The sequence below is a fragment of the Anomaloglossus baeobatrachus genome, chromosome 2, assembly GCF_048569485.1.
Source record: "Anomaloglossus baeobatrachus isolate aAnoBae1 chromosome 2, aAnoBae1.hap1, whole genome shotgun sequence".
Taxonomy (NCBI): domain Eukaryota; kingdom Metazoa; phylum Chordata; class Amphibia; order Anura; family Aromobatidae; genus Anomaloglossus; species Anomaloglossus baeobatrachus.
The window spans coordinates 27,516,331-27,537,720 of record NC_134354.1 but is presented as its reverse complement, the minus strand read 5'-3'; the positions used below and the strand labels follow the sequence as shown (position 1 = coordinate 27,537,720).

Sequence of the window (21,390 nt, the reverse complement as noted above, 5' to 3'; positions counted from 1 at the left end):
CGTCCATGATATGTTTATGTATGCTTAAGTTCGGTACACTGTTTACAATAAGCAGTCTAAATATAATTCGTCTGCTTTCGCTTTTACTAAACCTGCTTAGCTATATTTACCTGTTATGGCATATTCGATATACTTTCTTTGAGTTATCGCTATACAGGACGTTCCTTCCCAGGAGATTTATCTGCTTTCTTTCTGCCCTTACTGTTGCCAGTACTTAAGATGGGTTTTGGGATCGCACTTCCTGGTTGCGGGACTGCGCATGCGCGGTGTGCGCGGCTCTCTTTCCGGCGTTCTCTGGGTTCCTGACGTCAATAAGGGATTTCCCTCTACCCAGATGACGCTTGAGTAGCCGCTCATGCCGACGCGGCGCCTCTCCGCCCCCTCGAGCTGCGACAGGTGTTACCAATCCCGCTTCAGTACGGCAGGTATATTAGACTTACACATTGTCCTGTTGTCCACCGTCCCCTGAAGCAGTCCTCACACGAAACACGTGTCGGGACGATCCCTGTGTGTGCCTGCACGCTTCTCCTTGTTACCCTGGTAAGCTCCATACTGGTTCTTGGTCTTTTGCTGCACTGTTTACCTATAATGTGAGCCGGCTCCTTTACTCCTTCAGCTGGTAATTCCTGTGCTTACATTGTGTTGCCATATGTTTTCAGCACTGACCATACCAGTGAGCTATAAGCTACTTAATTGATATGATTCTTTGCATGCATCCACATGTGGGATTTTAATCACCCTCTATGTCTTTGTAATTTATTTATCTACATCCATGCCTTTTGTATTGTATCATTGTGTGTTCATTAAAAGTAAAAAAATTTTTTTACCTGCACACTTGTGCATTTTGACTACTTTCTTGGTTTGAGGCATGTAGACACCTTGGCATAATGAATGACTTCTTCCTCCCCTGTATTCAATTGTGCCTTCAGAAGTCTTTGCCTATTACTGCTGTTAAAATCCAGCTACACTGTTCTACGGTTTTCATACATACAGATTTATACAGCCACTACTAGAGGGAGCTCACTACATACAAATTATACAGCCACCACTAGAGGGAGCTCACTACATACAGATTATACAGCCACCACTAGAGGGAGCTCACTACATACAGATATATACAGCCACCACTAGAGGGAGGTCACTACATACAGATTTATACAGCCACCACTAGAGGGAGCTCACTACATACAGATATATACAGCCACCACTAGAGGGAGCTCACTACATACAGATATATACAGCCATCACTAGGGGGAGCTCACTACATACAGATTTATACAGCCACCACTAGGGGGAGCTCACTACATACAGATTTATACAGCCACCACTAGGGGGAGCTCACTACATACAGATTTATACAGCCACCACTAGAGGGAGCTCACTACATACAGATATATACAGTCACCACTAGGGGGGAGCTCACTACATACAGATTTATACAGCCACCACTAGAGGGAGCTCACTACATACAGATTTATATAGCCACCACTAGGGGGAGCTCACTATATACAGATATATACAGTCACCACTAGAGGGAGGTCACTACATACAGATTTATACAGCCACCACTAGGGGGAGCTCACTATATACAGATATATACAGTCACCACTAGGAAGAGCTCACTACATACAGATTTATGCAGCCACCACTAGAGGGAGCTCACTACATACAGATATATACAGCCACCACTAGAGAGAGCTCACTACATACAGATTTATACAGCCACCACTAGAGATAGCTCACTACATACAGATATATACAGCCACCACTAGAGGGAGCTCACTACATACAGATTTATACAGCCACCACTAGAGGGAGCTCACTACATACAGATATATACAGCCACCACTAGAGAGAACTCACTACATACAGATATATACAGCCACCACTAGAGAGAACTCACTACATACAGATTTATGCAGCCATCACTAGGGGGAGATCACTATATACAGATATATACAGTCACCACTAGAGGGAGCTCACTACATACAGAGTTATACAGCCACCACTAGGGGGAGATCACTATATACAGTCACCACTAGAGGGAGCTCACTACATACAGATATATACAGACACCACTAGGGGGAGCTCACTACATACAGATTTATACAGCCACCACTAGAGGGAGCTCACTACATACAGATTTATACAGCCACCACTAGGGGGAGCTCACTACATACAGATATATATAACCACCACTAGGGGGAGCTCACTACATACAGATTTATACAGCCACCACTAGGGGGAGCTCACTACATACAGATTTATACAGCCACCACTAGAGGGAGCTCACTACATACAGATATATACAGCCACCACTAGAGGGAGCTCACTACATACAGATATATACAGCCACCACTAGAGGGAGCTCACTACATACAGATATATACCGCCACCACTAGAGGGAGCTCACTACATACAGATTTATACAGCCACCACTAGGGGGAGCTCACTACATACAGATATATACAGCCACCACTAGAGGGAGGTCACTACATACAGATTTATACAGCCACCACTAGAGGGAGCTCACTACATACAGATATATACAGCCACCACTAGAGGGAGCTCACTACATACAGATATATACAGCCATCACTAGGGGGAGCTCACTACATACAGATTTATACAGCCACCACTAGAGGGAGCTCACTACATACAGATTTATACAGCCACCACTAGGGGGAGCTCACTACATACAGATTTATACAGCCACCACTAGAGGGAGCTCACTACATACAGATATATACAGTCACCACTAGGGGGAGCTCACTACATACAGATTTATACAGCCACCACTAGAGGGAGCTCACTACATACAGATTTATATAGCCACCACTAGGGGGAGCTCACTATATACAGATATATACAGTCACCACTAGAGGGAGGTCACTACATACAGATTTATACAGCCACCACTAGGGGGAGCTCACTATATACAGATATATACAGTAACCACTAGGAAGAGCTCACTACATACAGATTTATGCAGCCACCACTAGAGGGAGCTCACTACATACAGATTTATACAGCCACCACTAGAGAGAGCTCACTACATACAGATTTATACAGCCACCACTAGATATAGCTCACTACATACAGATATATACAGCCACCACTAGAGGGAGCTCACTACATACAGATTTATACAGCCACCACTAGAGGGAGCTCACTACATACAGATATATACAGCCACCACTAGAGAGAATTCACTACATACAGATATATACAGCCACCACTAGGGGGAGCTCACTACATACAGATTTATACAGCCACCACTAGGAAGAGCTCACTACATACAGATTTATGCAGCCATCACTAGGGGGAGATCACTATATACAGATATATACAGTCACCACTAGAGGGAGCTCACTACATACAGATATATACAGACACCACTAGGGGGAGCTCACTACATACAGATTTATACAGCCACCACTAGAGGGAGCTCACTACATACAGATTTATACAGCCACCACTAGGGGGAGCTCACTACATACAGATATATATAACCACCACTAGGGGGAGCTCACTACATACAGATTTATACAGCCACCACTAGGGGGAGCTCACTACATACAGATTTATACAGCCACCACTAGAGGGAGCTCACTACATACAGATATATACAGCCACCACTAGAGGGAGCTCTCTACATACAGATATATACAGCCACCACTAGAGGGAGCTCACTACATACAGATATATACCGCCACCACTAGAGGGAGCTCACTACATACAGATTTATACAGCCACCACTAGGGGGAGCTCACTACATACAGATATATACAGTCACCACTAGAGGGAGCTCACTACATACAGATTTATACAGCCACCACTAGGGGGAGCTCAATACATACAGATTTATACAGCCACCACTAGAGGGAGCTCACTACATACAGATATATACAGCCACCACTAGGGGCAGCTCACTATATACAGATTTATTTAGCCACCACTGTATTGGGGCTCACAATTTACGTTCCCTATCAATATGTCTTTGGAGTGTGGGAGAAAATCAGAGAACCTAGAGGAATCCCACGTAAACACAAGGACAACATACAAACTCCTTCTGCAGATGTTGTCTTTGTTGGGTTTTGAATCCCAAGACCCCAGCGCTTCAAATAAACAGTGCTAACCACTGAGACAGGGCCACCTCAAGGAGGAGCACACTGAATATAGCTTTATACATTCCTATTGACTCGCAGTATAAAAATGTATGCTATGAGCTCCCCCTAGTGGCAGTGGATTTTTCATAACTGCATGTAGTCTGCACTCTCCTGTATTGTCTTGATAGTTTCTTGCAATGTAAAAGATCAGATAAAATGTATTAACCTATATTTCACACCAGTGGAGAACTTTTTTTCTATCAGGGGTCACTTGGATATTTATAACATCATTCGGGGGCCGCACAAAATTATCAACTTCAAACTTATCCTGCAATATTTGGTGAAACGTTTAATTACGGTAAATCTCCCCTAATGTGATGTCTGGAGCTGCTTCTCTTTGGTGCTGCTGTGATGTTAGATGATATTGATGATATTTAGTAAATCACATAGGAGACACCAAGACTGGTGTATATAGATCACATAGGAGACACCGAGACTGGTGTATATAGATCACATAGGAGACACCGAGACTGGTGTATATACATCACATAGGAGACACCAAGACTGGTGTATATACATCACATAGGAGACACCGAGACTGGTGTATATACATCACATAGGAGACGTCTAGACTGGTGTATATACATCACATAGGAGACACCGAGACTGGTGTATATAGATCACATAGGAGACGTCTAGACTGGTGTATATACATCACATAGGAGACGTCTAGACTGGTGTATATAGATCACATAGGAGACACCGAGACTGGTGTATATAGATCACATAGGAGACACCGAGACTGGTGTATATAGATCACATAGGAGACACCGAGACTGGTGTATATAGATCACATAGGAGACGTCTAGACTGGTGTATATACATCACATAGGGGACACTGAAACTGGTGTTTATAAATCACATAGGGGACACCGAGACTGCTGTATATGCATCATATAGGAGACCCCTAGACTGGTGTATATAAATCACATAGGAGATAATGAAACGTGTATATACATCACACAGGAGACACTGAGACTGCTGTATATATAGTACATCACATAGGAGACACTGAGACTGCTGTATATACATCACATAGGGCACACTGGGTCACATGCATCACAGGAGGGGCTGTGGCTGCAGTGTCAGAAGTAATTGAAGGTACAGCCGCCGCCATATTGCTGGAGGTTCCCACTCTTGATTTAAACAGTGCAGTCACATATTGCATATTCTAACGTGTTCTTTTATTAATTCCTTGCCCCAGAAGAAGTCTCCGACCTCTCGAGCACATAATGGGCACTTGGACTCGTGTCGGACTCGTAGGCTCCATCTTTTACTTTCTGCACAAGAAAAGAGCTGCATTTGCTGACGTCCAGAAGATCACTGGGCAGCGTGGCCTAGAGAGCCGGGACTACGAGCTAAAGCTGGTGCAGGTCGTGTTCCGCCATGGAGCGCGGACCCCTCTAAAGCAAATCCCACACAGCGAGCAGGTATAATAGGAAGCCATGTCTGTAGAAACAGGTCATGAGAACTGAGAAATGGTGTAAGATCGCCCTCTGCTGGCCACAAGTGTAATATTAGCTGAGTATAGCTGTATAAGTGTTTTAAGTATCATGAAACACTGATAAATACCAATCACATGTCTCGTACACCTCTCAATACTCTTTGTTTCACAGGTGGAGTGGTCACCGACTCTCCTGGAGACCCCTGACCACACACAGTTTAATTACAGGGTCACTGATCTGGTGGGGGGGCCCAAACCCCCATCCCCTTTTGAGGAGCGATACAGATCACACAGGCTCAAGGTAAATATATATGGATACTTGTATACCCGGTATTAACCATTTGCAGATCTCAGCATGAATGACTGGTGTGCTGCCGGGTCTTCTAGTTGATATGTTCGAAACAGGAAAAATGGACAAATGGAAGAATATGAGTGACTGTGACCAGGGCCGACGTGTGGGGTCTACATGACCGGGTCAGATTATCTTCAAAGTAGCAGGAATTGTTGGGTGTTTTCAGCATATGGCAGGTCTTGTGGGGTGTTCCCGGTACACGTCGGGTCTTGTGGGGTGTTCCCGGTACACGTCGGGTCTTGTTGGGTGTTCCCGGTACACGTCGGGTCTTGTTGGGTGTTCCCGGTACACGTCGGGTCTTGTGGGGTGTTCCCGGTACACGTCGGGTCTTGTGGGGTGTTCCCGGTACACGTCGGGTCTTGTGGGGTGTTCCCGGTACACGTCGGGTCTTGTGGGGTGTTCCCGGTACACGTCGGGTCTTGTGGGGTGTTCCCGGTACACGTCGGGTCTTGTGGGGTGTTCCCGGTACACGTCGGGTCTTGTGGGGTGTTCTTGGTATATGGCAGGTCTTGTGGGGTGTTCCCGGTACACGTCGGGTCTTGTGGGGTGTTCCCGGTACACGTCGGGTCTTGTGGGGTGTTCTTGGTATATGGAGGGTCTTGTTGGGTGTTCCCGGTATACGGCAGGTCTTGTGGGGTGTTCCCGGTACACGTCGGGTCTTGTGGGGTGTTACCGGTACACGGCAGCTCTTTTGGGGTGTCCCGGTACACGGCAGCTCTTGTGGGGTGTTCCCGGTATACGGCAGCTCTTGTGGGGTGTTCCCGGTACACGTCGGGTCTTGTGGGGTGTTCCCGGTACACGTCGGGTCTTGTGGGGTGTTCCCGGTACACGTCGGGTCTTGTGGGGTGTTACCGGTACACGGCAGCTCTTGTGGGGTGTTCCTAGCGGCATAGAGTTATTTTTGGCCTCGCGGCCTGTGTTGCAGTTAATGTCGCTGTGTAGCCCCTGCCTCCCCCTCCCCTGGTCCTGACAGCTCCTTCTACCCTAGGGTGGCTCGTTCCCCGGACAGCTCACCACTATCGGGATGCAGCAGATGTTCTCCCTCGGTGCCAGAATTCGGAAGGACTATGTGGAGGAGCAGACGTTTCTCTCACCAGTATTTAAAGCATCGGAGGTCTAGTAAGTTTCTGGAAAATAGATTTTGCTTATAACCAAGGAAACCAATGATCTGTAATCGCCCCCCACCCCGCTGAGTTCTGGGCTATATGTTATCGCTACATGTTTAAAAAAACATATAAAGGGTGGTGTCTGTGTGTGACCTGCAGGGTCAGGAGAAGCCCCCGTAACACCCGGACCAATCACTACAGTGGTCTTCACTGTGTTTCTTCCTTCTTTCCTTACATGGATTTTCCTTACATCCGCTCTTGTGACCATTATCTGTGGGATGGGGTCTTTATTTGCTCAAATTAACAAACTTTGCATAAATCATTACAATTGTCTATAAGAAATTTTAGAATATATTTTATTCAACAAATCTGCTTCTCTCTCCACTTATGAGTCACTTCTCCTCCTGTTTCTCTCTCCACTTATGAGCCACTTCTCCTCCTTCTTCTCTCTGCACTTATGAGCCACTTCTCCTCCTGCTTCTCTCTCCACTTATGAGCCATTCTCCTCCTGCTTCTCTCTGCACCTCTGAGCCACTTCTCCTCCTGCTTCTCTCTGCACCTATGAGCCACTTCTCCTCCTGCTTCTCTCTGTACTTATGAGCCACTTCTCCTCCTCCTTCTCTTTGCACTTATGAGCCACTTCTCCTCCTTCTTCTCTCTGCACTTATGAGCCACTTCTCCTCCTGCTTCTCTCTCTCTCCACTTATGAGCCACTTCTCCTCCTGCTTCTCTCTGTACTTATGAGCCACTTCTCCTCCTGTTTCTCTCTCCACTTATGAGCCACTTCTCCTCCTTCTTCTCTCTGCACTTATGAGCCACTTCTCCTCCTGCTTCTCTCTCCACTTATGAGCCATTCTCCTCCTGCTTCTCTCTGCACCTCTGAGCCACTTCTCCTCCTGCTTCTCTCTGCACCTATGAGCCACTTCTCCTCCTGCTTCTCTCTGTACTTATGAGCCACTTCTCCTCCTCCTTCTCTTTGCACTTATGAGCCACTTCTCCTCCTTCTTCTCTCTGCACTTATGAGCCACTTCTCCTCCTGCTTCTCTCTCTCTCCACTTATGAGCCACTTCTCCTCCTGCTTCTCTCTGTACTTATGAGCCACTTCTCCTCTTGCTTCTCTCTGCACTTATTAGCCACTTCTCCTCCTCCTTCTCTCTGCACTTATGAGCCACTTCTCCTCCTTCTTCTCTCTGCACTTATGAGCCACTTCTCCTCCTGCTTCTCTCTCTCTCCACTTATGAGCCACTTCTCCTCCTGCTTCTCTCTGCATCTATGAGCCACTTCTCCTGCTTCTCTCTGCACGTATGAGCCACTTCTCCTCCTGCTTCTCTCTCCACTTATGAGCCACTTCTCCTCCTGCTTCTCTCTCCACTTATGAGCCACTTCTCCTCCTGCTTCTCTCTCCACTTATGAGCCACTTCTCTTCCACCTCCTCTTCCTGCTTCTTGAATTGATCATTCATCATTTTACCCAGAGCTAGATTCACAGTTACACTGCTCAGTACTGCAGGGATATGTCTTCCATGCTTCTACTGATTTATAATCTGTGTTTTACCCTACCAGGTGCTAATTTCACAGCTACATTGCTTAGAACTGCTGTGTCCGCTGTGCTGCTGTGGCTTTCTGATAAGCTTTTTATTGCAGTCAGAGCTGGATTCACAGCTACCCTGCTCAGTGCTGCAGTATAATGTCCTCCATGCTGCTGCTGTATAATGTCCTCCATGCTGCTGCTGTATAATGTCCTCCATGCTGCTGCTGTATAATATCCTCCATGCTGCTGCTGTATAATGTCCTCCATGCTGCTGCTGTATAATGTCCTCCATGCTGCTGCTGTATAATGTCCTCCATGCTGCTGCTGTATAATGTCCTCCATGCTGCTGCTGTATAATGTCCTCCATGCTGCTGCTGTATAATGTCCTTCTTGCTGCTGCTGTATAATGTCCTCCATGCTGCTGCTGTATAATGTCCTCCATGCTGCTGCTGTATAATGTCCTCCATGTTGCTGCTGTATAATGTCCTCCATGCTGCTGCTGTATAATGTCCTCCATGCTGCTGCTGCTGCTTCTGACCAGGTGCTGCATAGAGATAGGAGAGCAGGAATCCCTCATTTCTGGGAGACATCATAGCAGCTAATTGCCATCCACCAGCTCAGAGATGGATCTGGCAGAAAGGAAGAAAACTGGTGAATGTGTAGGAAAAGGCATTTAATGGATAGAAATTGTTATATTCCTTGTACAAATCCGGCAGCTTATTCTGAGCAGGAAACGACAGAGGGGAGAGGACCCTGCCCTCATGGGCTTAGTCTACAGGATAATGGGGGAGGAAGCAGTGGGTTGGGATGGTTTCAGCAGCTCCGGTGGTTGTGAGGCGGCAGCTACCGTGGTAGGGAGGCAGCAGCGGGGTTAATGCAGGTTGTAGCTTGATAGACACCCCAGGATTCTGGATGGCAGGGAGGTGACATCTAGGCCTGAGAGGTAGATCTGAGTGTCATCACTATATAGGTGCTGTAAGCCATGGGACTTTAAGAGTTCTCCCAGGCCAGAGGTATGGATGGAGAAGAGTAAGGGTCCCAGGACAGAGCCTTGAGGGACACCAACAGAGAAAGGGTGGGGTGAGGGGATAGTGTGGGAGACACTAAAAGTGCGGTTGAAAAGGTAAGAGGAGATCCAGGAGAGGGTGAGGTCTGTGACACCAAGGGAAGAAAGGATCTGTAATAGGAGGGAGTGGTCAAATGAAGAGGACACATCTAGAAGGAGATGTATAGAGAAGAGTCTGTTGGCATTGGCAGAAGTAGTAAGTTTGGTCGGGGCAGTTTCATTCTGGTGTTGGGGATGGAAGCCGCATTGTAGGTGGTCAATGAGTGAGTTCTATGAGATGTGGGAGGAAAGTTCATCTTGGACTTGCTGCTTGGGAAGCTTGGAGGTGAATTGATGGACGTAAAGATGGATTGAGGGATGGCTTCTTCAGGATAGGTGTGATTGTGGCGCGTTTGATAGTAGAAGGGAAGGTATCAGATGTTAGCGATAAGTTAGAGACATGAGTTAGGGTCAGAATAAGTGTGGTGGTGATGGGGTCAATTGTACAAGTGGTGAGGGGCGATTGAGAGAGAAGATGAGTAGGATCTCCTCAGTGATGGTGGTGAGGAAGGTTCTGAGGGAAGGGCAGTGATCTGTTGGACATAGGGGTTGCGATGGTTGAGCAGTAAATCCTGCCATTTGGGGTTGTGGGACAAAGCAGATACGAGGGTTGTAAAGTCGCCCTGTTTAGTATTCGTTTATATTTCAGCGTCCGCTCCACCAACATAGTCCGTAATCTGGAGTCGGCGCGGTGTTTGCTGGCCGGACTCTACCAGCAGCGACAAGAAGGTGAGTGATCATACATGACCTACATTGTGCTATGGATCAGTGGTCCGCATTATACTGGGGGTCGCTCGTAAATATCTTGTCTGTTCGGATGTGACTTTTCTTTTATAGGCCCCGTTACTATAGTCACAGCTGAAGCCGGCAATGAAATCCTGTACCCCAATTATCAAGGCTGCAAGGAGCTGAAACGTCTGACCAGGTGACCCGTCCGCGAGATGTCCCGTATAGTTAGGGAGGAGGGGTATATAGGGGCAGCCATATTGGACCTTACTTCTCCGTCTGATAGAGGGAATGTTTGGACTCGCAGGTTGTTGGTGGATTCAGGACTAGAGGAAGTAGCTAACTTCTTTTCCTAGTTATAAAAATCAGTGTAAAAAGAAATACTCGATGTGAAGAAAACTGAAAACAAACCCAAATCGGCACAAGGTCCTAAATATTAAAAAAAGGTTTTGACAGAAAGCAAGGAAGTAAAAATGAAAATATTAATGGGAGGATGATGGGAGATTCATGGCCGCCTGACCCTCACACATGTGTGAATCTGATGATGGCTGCGTTATTGGTTCGGAGTGATGTGTCCGCCGCGGACCGTGCTGATCATGCGGCTCGTCCAAGGCAGGTCCCCGGTGGCTTCTCCCGCTAAGTCTCCCACTATATCTGTGAATAAGGAGAGACCTGTCAATCATGGGGATGGGGGCGGGAATGAGCCGCTGCGTTTCGCAGCTATAATTGTGCAGCACGGGGTTCAGGCGGCATTAATCACTGTTGTGGGGTATTCCGATAGATGACATTACCACCAGTCCACAGAGTGCGGCACTCGGCTTTCTTCCATAGAGAATGAATGGAGCAGAAGTGTCCCATTCTGGGGATCAAGGTGGCACAGACCCCCCCCCCGTCTGTGCTGCCTTTTCATTTAACCGGAACCCCCCCTTTATGTTGCATTCATGTCTGGGCTTCCTGAATTCATCGTAACCTCCGCGTTTGAAGAAAAAGAGGAAACCAAGTTGTGAGGCAAATCCCGGGATATGAAGATGAATTATGACTCCAGTCATAATCCCTCATCACTCCCTGGCAGTGCCCCCTCCCTTCTTGTTCTCAGTGTTCCACTTACACCTCCCTGGCCATGTCCTGTGATATGGAAATTAGGTGGCTTAGGGACAATGGACACAGGATGACTCCCTGCCGTGACCCTGTAGTGGGGGCTGCTAGCTAGTTAGCAAGGCTATGGAAATAGCCAGACAGAACGACTCCAGTAAAAAATGGTTCATATCTCGCAAGCCATATTTCCGATAAATATGGCAACCATAAAAATGGTGTCTCCGCATGCGGACGATGCCGGCACACCCTTTTTATGGGAGCAGGACATTGGGAAATGCCCCAGGCGTGATATCAGCCAATGGGGAACTGGCAGATAGGTCATGAGTCCCCTCGTTCTGTAGCTAAATTCATAACTGTCACAATGAGAGCATTGGCGTCCGCCTACGACGCTCCCAAGCAAAGTTATGGCCCATATTCCATGTTGTGGATTGTCCATAACTCAAGCCAGGGGTGGAGCAGTGCTCCCTCTGAGGTCACTAAGGTAGGAGGGGACCTGGATTTGTCCAGGTTGATAACCCTACTTCGGCCATTTTCCAGTGTTCTTTTCGCTGGGGGCACGTGTAGGAAACATCTGTGGGAAGGATCCTAGAAAACCTGGGTACAGCGCCCCCCTGTGGCCAGACGCAACAAGGTAACTGCTGGAACTGTGTATGCCTGTTTGTAACCCATGCTTTGATTGTAACTGTACTCTGACATATGTATATTCTGTAGATTCCCTATTGTATATATTGTAGTTCTAGTGTGCTTTAGGCTGATTAAATTATATAATTAATCTTGGGCTGTTCTGTTATCTCGATCTTGAATCCCACGTCTGTGTGTTCGGCTAATAGTTACCGTAAATCGGTTGGTGGCAGCGAATTGTGCCAAGGATTATTGTGGGGAGGCCAGTGAGATTCGGGGAGATTTTATATATTCCGCCCGCGGAGGTCGGGGGAATATATACCTTACTCTCACCGGGGACCCTTCAATAATCGGCATAAGTAGTATAGCGGCCTCCTTGCTTATTGTCGGGCAATTCCATAATTGGCCTGACTATAAGAGGGGCGCTAGAGAGCGCGTCACGTGCTCTGTCTGTCGGTCGGGAGGTAATGAGGAGGGGTGACCCCCACTTGTTACCCCCCGATTGTGACGTACTGGTAGCCAGCGCGGGGGATTTCTGAGTGACCCCCCCGGTGGTTTGTGACATATTGGTGGCATAGCGGTGGGATCGAGATAATAGTGTGTGTGAGTGTGAGACCCATACTCCCAGACACTAAAGACTGCCTGCAGCAGCTGTGGCTGCTGGGGTCTTCAGACTAGCTCAACACTAGAGTGTCAGAGTGCAGATACTGTAAGGTGTGTGGAGGCATCAGGTGTCAGTTCTGTGTCAGTGACCAAAAGTCTGCAAGAATGGCTGATGGCACCAGGAGCAGAGCTATGCAACTGGCCAATGCTAAGGCAGGAGCCGAAGAGAGGGAGGACGGTGCTGTGGACAGCAATGAGGAGGTTGCCCACGAGTCCTCCAGGAGCTCGACGCCAGAAAACCGTTCTGCCGAGGACATTGCGCAACCTGGCACTGCTGGACAAGATGAGGAGGAGCTCACCCAAGGTTCCTCAACGAGCCAGATGCCAGCCCTCCGCTCGGAAAGGGACAGTGAATCGCCTAGCTCTGCAGCGTGCCGCAGATCACCACGTGCCATTCCACCGAGCCTGGGAGGCTCGGATAGCCTTCTTCAAATGGCTATGGCCCTTCTCCAGGCTGGAGACCAGAAGGGCTACAAGGAACTCCTGGCAGAGCGCAGGGCAGAGCGGCAGGCAGCGCGTGACGCTGAGGCTGCGGAGCGGCACGCAGAGCGTGAGGCTGCGGAGCGAGAGCGGCAGGCAGCGCGTGAAGAGCGAGAGCGAGAGCGACAGGCAGACCGTGACTACCAGCTGCAGCTAGCTCAGCTCCGGCCCTCATCAGCCACACGTGACCTTCGAGACACCAAACTTCCAAAGGTCCGTGTTGAGGACTTCCCAGTGCTGGAGAAGGATGGAGACTTGGACTCTTTCTTGACTGCTTTTGAACGGACTTGCTTGCAGCACCATCTGGACAAGGACCAGTGGGCCAAATACCTGACCCCCCGTTTAAGGGGTAAGGCCCTGGATATCCTTGGGGACTTGCCTGCTGAGGCAGATCAGGGCTACGACACCATCAAGCGGGCCCTGATCCAACAGTACAACCTCACTCCAGAGTCCTACCGCAAGAAGTTCCGGAGCCTACAGAAGGGACCAAAGGACTCCTGGGCTGACCACCGGCGGGCACTTGCCCGAGCTGCCGACCACTGGACCCAAGGCCTGCAGCTTTCCACCGGACCGGAGATCCTGGACTTGTTCATCACGGAGCAACTCTTGTGGAACTGCCCTGAGGATCTCCGCCAGTTCATCCGAGACCAGAAGCCAAAGGGGTCCACGGCTACAGCTGCCCTTGCCGATGACTACACCAACAACCGGGCCCCTGAGGCCAGGAGAGCGGCCACCAGCAGCACCTGGAGAGGGGGTAAGATGAATTCTGCGACTGCCCCACCTGCCCCTAGACTGCAGGGGGTGTCCCCCTCAACTCCCCTCTCCAGGCCCGTGGCAGAGCCAAGACGGTGCCACCAGTGCAACCTACCTGGACACTTCAAGGCCATGTGCCCTCAGCGTCCCAAGGCCCCGGCTCCGTCCCCGTCCCAAGGGCCGCCCAAGGTGTATTGTGTGGGTGGGGGTGGTGGTAGGTCCCTGGACAGCTTCCAACCTGTCACCGTCGGCCGGTCTGTGACCATAGGACTGCGAGACAGCGCCTCGGAGGTGACTCTGGTGCGGCCTGAGATGGTGTCCCCCCAAGACTTGATCCCTGGAAAAACCCTCGCTGTCTCCGGGATTGGAGGCACTGACCCGGCGCTGCCTGTTGCTGACATTTATGTGGACTGGGGCGCAGGGCGGGGGGTGAGGGAGGTGGGGGTAACTGATCGGATCCCTGCAAACGTGCTACTTGGGACAGATTTGGGGCAGATAACCTCCCAGTTTGGGCCCCCCCCAAGGGCTGAACCTTCAGCCCGTACTGACATGACTCCTAACAATGTTAATGTGTTATCTATGAATGATGTAAGGGAGGAGGGAGTGAACTCTGATATTTCTGCTTGCATAGACACCATAGACACACACTCAGCTGCAGCTGTGACAGGGGAGGGGGTCAGAGAAAGGTGTGACAATGCCTCTACAAGTAACCAGCCTGTGAGCTGGGATCTGTTGCCCTCTGCAGGGATAAGCAGAGAGCAGGGTGCTGCAGGGGGAGGACCAGTGTGTGGGGTGGGGGCTACCACAGCAAATGTGGGGTCCCCAGAGATTTCACAGCGGGGTTCTGTTGCTGCAGGAGGGGAACAGGCAGGTGAGATTGGGGCCGGTCCAGGAGCGGAAGTGCTCCCAGGTAAGATCTCGGTGCATGGTTCCCCCACAACCGGGGTGTCAGGAAGCCAGGTAGGTCTGCCTGAACCGGCGACTTGGTCAGGAACGGAGGAGGAGCAGGCACGACCCACGGTCGCAGCGGCTGTGGCCGCTGTCACCCGCAGTGGGAGTGCTGGGAGCCAAGGGGCCTCCCGGAGGTCCGATAGCTCTTCCCCTTCTGACCAAGTGGCAGCCGAGTCAGGTGGAGGCCAGGACACAGGTCCCGGGGTACTGACCGAAGATGTGACAGTCTCGTCGATTCTGGCCACATCTAGTCAGGGGTTTCAGGCAGCGTTAGAAGCTGACGACAGCCTGAAAGCTCTTAAGGAGCAGGCGGCACAGCCTCCCTCGGACTCGGACCCGGAGCGAGTGGTCTGGGACCAAGGACGGCTGTACCGGGCCACGGTCCAGCAGGGTTCACCGGAGGCGTGGCCCAGGGACCGACAGTTGGTGGTACCCTATCCGTTCCGGACGGAGTTGTTGCGGATCGCACATGAGATTCCGATGGCCGGACACCTAGGGATCGCTAAGACCAAGGCCAGGTTAAACCAGCATTTCTACTGGCCAAAAATGGGGGCCGATGTGGCTGCCTACTGCCGTTCGTGTGGAACCTGTCAGAGAGTGGGGAAGGCGGGGCCACGCCCCAAAGCCCCACTGGTATCTCTGCCCATCATCGATGAGCCTTTCAGGAGGGTGGCTGTGGATCTGGTCGGCCCGCTGGCCATCCCCAGCAGCTCCGGGAAACGCTTCATACTGACGGTAGTGGACTATGCCACCCGGTACCCAGAAGCAGTGGCCTTGTCGTCCATTCGGGCTGACAAGGTGGCCACCGCATTGCTGGAGATTTTCTCCCGAGTGGGTTTTCCCCAGGAAATGCTCACTGACCGGGGGACCCAATTCATGTCCCAGCTGATGGAGGCCCTCTGTAAGCAAGTCCAGGTGCGACATCTGGTGGCCAGCCCGTACCATCCACAGACTAATGGCCTGTGCGAGCGGTTCAATGGCACCTTAAAGCAGATGCTTAAGATGTTGGTCGACTCCCATGGGCGTGACTGGGAGCGGTATCTCCCACACCTGTTATTTGCTTACCGGGAGGTTCCACAGGCCTCAACAGGATTCTCACCGTTTGAGCTCCTGTACGGGCGACGTGTGCGGGGCCCCCTGGCTCTGGTGAAGGAGGCTTGGGAAGGGGATTTGGCCACCCCTGGAGTGTCGGTTATCGAGTATGTCATGCGCTTCCGGGACAAAATGCAGGCCTTGACGCAACTGGTACACGACAATATGGCTCAAGCCCAGGCCGATCAGAAGCGTTGGTACGACCAGAACGCTTGTGAGAGGACCTACCAAGTGGGTCAAAAGGTGTGGGTACTGGTCCCCGTACCACAGGACAAGCTTCAGGCAGCCTGGGAAGGCCCATACCTCGTGTACCAGCAGCTCAACCCTGTAACGTACCTGGTCACCCTGGACCCTGCCCGTGGAAGGCGGAAGCCCTTCCATGTGAACATGATGAAGGCACATCATGAGCGGGAGGCATGTGCGCTCCCCGTGTGCAACCTGCCCGAGGAGGGAGAAGCGGAAACCCTCTTGGATATGCTAGCCCAGGTTAGGGCAGGCGGATCCATTGAGGATGTGGAGGTTGGCCACCAGCTCTTGGAAGACCAACGGTCCCAGCTGTGGGCCACCCTCCTCCCCTTCCGGGCCCTAAAGGACGCCCTGTCCAGCCCGCCCGTGCTACAGGCAGCCGACTTCACGCGGCCGTTTGTAGTACAGACCGACGCCAGTGACTTCGGCCTCGGTGCGGTGCTCAGCCAGGTGGACTCTGCGAGCCAAGAGCACCCAGTCTTGTACCTGAGCAGGAAGCTGTTACCAAGGGAAGTTGCCTATTCCACGATGGAGAAGGAGTGCCTGGCCATAGTGTGGGCCCTGCAGCGTCTGCAACCCTATCTATACGGGCGCCACTTCATCGTGGAGACGGACCACAATCCCCTCAGCTGGTTGCACACCGTCTCTGGGACGAATGGGCGATTGTTGCGATGGAGCCTGGCGCTCCAGCAATACAACTTCACCATTCGCCACAAAAGGGGCCGTGACCACGGTAACGCAGACGGGCTGTCCCGACAAGGAGAGGTCGCGGACGGGCGCACGGGGGAACACCGGAGTGTGCTGCCCCCTAGCGCCCTCAAAAGGGGGGAGGTGTGAGGCAAATCCCGGGATATGAAGATGAATTATGACTCCAGTCATAATCCCTCATCACTCCCTGGCAGTGCCCCCTCCCTTCTTGTTCTCAGTGTTCCACTTACACCTCCATGGCCATGTCCTGTGATATGGAAATTAGGTGGCTTTAGGACAATGGACACAGGATGACTCCCTGCCGTGACCCTGTAGTGGGGGCTGCTAGCTAGTTAGCAAGGCTATGGAAATAGCCAGACAGAACGACTCCAGTAAAAAATGGTTCATATCTCGCAAGCCATATTTCCGATAAATATGGCAACCATAAAAATGGTGTCTCCGCATGCGGACGATGCAGGCACACCCTTTTTATGGGAGCAGGACATTGGGAAATGCCCCAGGCGTGATATCAGCCAATGGGGAACTGGCAGACAGGTCATGAGTCCCCTCGTTCTGTAGCTAAATTCATAACTGTCACAATGAGAGCATTGGCGTCCGCCTACGACGCTCCCAGGCAAAGTTATGGCCCATATTCCATGTTGTGGATTGTCCATAACTCAAGCCAGGGGTGGAGCAGTGCTCCCTCTGAGGTCACTAAGGTAGGAGGGGACCTGGATTTGTCCAGGTTGATAACCCTACTTCGGCCATTTTCCAGTGTTCTTTTCGCTGGGGGCACGTGTAGGAAACATCTGTGGGAAGGATCCTAGAAAACCTGGGTACAGCGCCCCCCTGTGGCCAGACGCAACAAGGTAACTGCTGGAACTGTGTATGCCTGTTTGTAACCCATGCTTTGATTGTAACTGTACTCTGACATATGTATATTCTGTAGATTCCCTATTGTATATATTGTAGTTCTAGTGTGCTTTAGGCTGATTAAATTATATAATTAATCTTGGGCTGTTCTGTTATCTCGATCTTGAATCCCACGTCTGTGTGTTCGGCTAATAGTTACCGTAAATCGGTTGGTGGCAGCGAATTGTGCCAAGGATTATTGTGGGGAGGCCAGTGAGATTCGGGGAGATTTTATATATTCCGCCCGCGGAGGTCGGGGGAATATATACCCTACTCTCACCGGGGACCCTTCAATAATCGGCATAAGTAGTATAGCGGCCTCCTTGCTTATTGTCGGGCAATTCCATAATTGGCCTGACTATAAGAGGGGCGCTAGAGAGCGCGTCACGTGCTCTGTCTGTCGGTCGGGAGGTATAAAGGAGGGGTGACCCCCACTTGTTACCCCCCGATTGTGACGTACTGGTAGCCAGCGCGGGGGATTTCTGAGTGACCCCCCCGGTGGTTTGTGACAGTGTTTGCAGATTCTGTGTAATACGAGAAACCACAGTCTGGAGACAAAACCACGAAGACGCCACGTCCCTGTGACCCGGGGTCCATCTCTGTGACCTCTGGGGGTATGGGCGTCATATTGCGACTCCTCTACTTAGGGGCACACTTAAAACTTACCAGCACACAGTACAGAGAACACGGCTGCAGCTCTCCGGCATTTGTCACCCAGCTTTCTTAGGTTCCTGAACGGCATGTAGGCTGATTGATGAATAATATGGGTCCAATGTATGTGTTGCTGTATAAAGACATTAGTCGTGTAGTAACAGTGCCACCTTGTGGCTGTATCTGGTATTGCAAGTGAGTACGTTTGAGCTGCAATACCAGACACAACCACAGAGTGGCACTGTTTCTTAAAAAAAAAAAAAAGCAGTAGTAGTTTTCAATCATGGACGCCCCCTTGAAGCGGCCGCATTATACGCGGTCTGACCCCTGTATGGCTGTGATGTGAGTGTCCATTGTGTGTCCTCTCAGTGGCCGTGTGACTCTCGCCTCTTCTCAGCCGAAGATGAAGGACGATCTGAAGAAGCTCCAGCGGGACCTTCACATTGAGAGCGCCAAGGAGGTGGACTTCTTCTTACTGCTGGACAATCTCTTCGCTGAACAGGTCAGGACGCGAGCTTCTCATGGTTTCTAGATCTGTGCTTGCTGTCAATGAATGGCGATATTCAGGTTCACAACTAGAGATGAAATACCAGTTGTGATGCCAGCGACAGTGGACGGTGCCACGTACCGCACACTATTGCAGCACTTTCCTGGAGAGGACGGGTGGAGCGCATGGCTCTCCGGTCCGCACCTGTCACCGTCTCATCATCAGGGCAGGATTTTGGTCTCTGATTATTTCATAGTTTTAAGGTTAAGAAGAGACACAAATCTATCGCGATCAGTCTATAACCTCATGTGGTGATCCATTCACTGACAGCAAGCGGAAATTGGGACGGTCTCCAGGAATGGAACTTTTTGGCATGTCATTATTGTTGCATTTTTATCAGAAGGCGTCTGCTAGGGAGGTTTATGTCCACTAAACCTGGGGTCTGGTGAGCCGTGCGTTCCCAGCGCATGCACAGATCTCCCCATACTGGGGTCCAATGACCGGTACGTTCCCAGCGCATGCACAGTTCTCCCCATACTAGGGTCCGATAGGCCGTGCGTTCCCAGCGCATGCACAGATCTCCCCATACTGGGGTCCAATGACTGGTACGTTCCCAGCGCATGCACAGATCTCCCCATACTAGGGTCCGATAGGCCGTACGTTCCCAGCGCATGCACAGATCTCCCCATACTGGGGTCCGATAGGCCGTACGTTCCCAGCGTATTCACAGTTCTCTCCATACTGGGGTCTGATGGGCCGTACATTCCCAGAGCATACACAGATCTCCCCCTACTAGGCTCCCCGTATATTCCCAGCGCATGCACAGTTCTCTCCGTACTGGGGTCTGATGAGCCGTGCGTTCCCAGCGCATTCACAGATCTCCCCCTACTAGGCTGCAATGAGTCATATATTCCCAGTGCATGCACAGTTCTCTCTGTACCAGGGTCCGATGAGCCTTGTGTTCCCAGCGCATGCACAGTTCTCTCCGTACCGGTGTCTTATGAGCCGTGCGTTCCCAGCGCATTCACAGATCTCCCCCTACTAGGCTTCAATGAGTCATATATTCCCAGTGCATGCACAGTTCTCTCTGTACCAGGGTCCGACGAGCCTTGTGTTCCCAGCGCATGCACAGTTCTCTCCGTACCGGTGTCTTATGAGCCGTGTGTTTCCAGCGCATGCACAGTTCTCTCCATAAAGGGGTCCGATGAGCCGGGCGTCCCCAGCGCATGCGCAGTTCTCTCTGTACTGGTGTCCATTGCAGTATTATTATATAGTTCAGTCTCTGAGGATGCACTCAGTCACCGGGATGCGTTACCTCCACAGGCGCACGGGTTCCCATTTTCCGCACAGTACGAGAGCCACCTGCAGCGGTCGGAGCGCAGAGCCATCGATATCTTGTCTTACGCCATGGGCTCCAATAACAGGTACGTGTGCTGCCACCAATGTAATGTGGCTATAATGGCGCCCTCTAGCTGCAGAGGAGAAACATACAAGCACCTATCAGTATTGAGCCTCAGCATTCAGAATTTTAGAGGCTTCAGAGCTGTAATCTGCTTGTAAAGGGTTGGACATTGATTTCCAAGGTGGCTACTTCCACTCGGTGGCACTGGAGAGTGTTGAAGAGAGCTAATTTGCATATATTTTATTCCAGGGAGAGTTGCGTCTCACACTCTTGTTGGCGGTCTCCACCAGGAGACAATGACCCCTTGCAATCACAGGTTGTCACAGTGTCCGGTTTTTCTCCCGCAGGGAAGCTGTGAGGCTCAGCGTGGGCCCCTTCCTCTACGCCCTACAGAGTAACATGCTGGAGACGACGAGGCGCTCCTCTGACGACCCCCAGCCCAGGTATACAGACGCCGTGGGGGGACTCAGGTGGCCCCTGGGCCGTATACAGACACTGTGGGGGAACACAGGTGGCCCCCGGGCCGTATACAGTCGCTGTGGGGGAACACAGGTGGCCCCCGGGCCATATACAGGCATTGTGGGGGCACACAGGTGGCCCCTGGGCCGTATACAGGCACTGTGGGGGCACACAGGTGGCCCCTGGGCCGTATACAGGCACTGTGGGGGCACACAGGTGGTCCCTGGGCCATATACAGACACTGTGGGGGAACACAAGTGCCCCCGGGCCATGTACAGGCACTGTGGGGGGGACACAGGTGGCCCCTGGGCCATATACAGACACTGTGGGGGAACAGAAGTGCCCCCGGGCCATGTACAGGCACTGTGGGGGGGACACAGGTGGCCCCTGGGCCGTATACAGACACTGTGGGAGAACACAGGTGGTCCCCGGGCCGTATACAGGCACTGTGGGGGGACA

The 21,390-nt window shown here is 51.1% G+C and overlaps 1 protein-coding gene across 4 annotated transcripts in view; it reads left to right on the top strand.

Annotated features, from left to right (window-relative positions):
* Nucleotides 1-21,390, top strand: part of ACP6 (acid phosphatase 6, lysophosphatidic) — a 42,336-nt gene that overhangs the window by 10,316 nt on the left and 10,630 nt on the right. For 3 of the 4 annotated variants that reach the window (XM_075332875.1, XM_075332876.1, XM_075332877.1), the window contains exons 2-9: nt 5,374-5,599; nt 5,786-5,914; nt 6,954-7,084; nt 10,356-10,435; nt 10,544-10,631; nt 18,953-19,085; nt 20,394-20,494; nt 20,820-20,915. In XM_075332875.1, the coding sequence (XP_075188990.1) occupies nt 5,402-5,599; nt 5,786-5,914; nt 6,954-7,084; nt 10,356-10,435; nt 10,544-10,631; nt 18,953-19,085; nt 20,394-20,494; nt 20,820-20,915 (956 nt within the window). In that variant the 5' untranslated portion in view covers nt 5,374-5,401. The remainder of the gene's footprint in view (nt 1-5,373; nt 5,600-5,785; nt 5,915-6,953; nt 7,085-10,355; nt 10,436-10,543; nt 10,632-18,952; nt 19,086-20,393; nt 20,495-20,819; nt 20,916-21,390) is intronic. The other variant, XM_075332878.1, reaches the window with a different exon arrangement.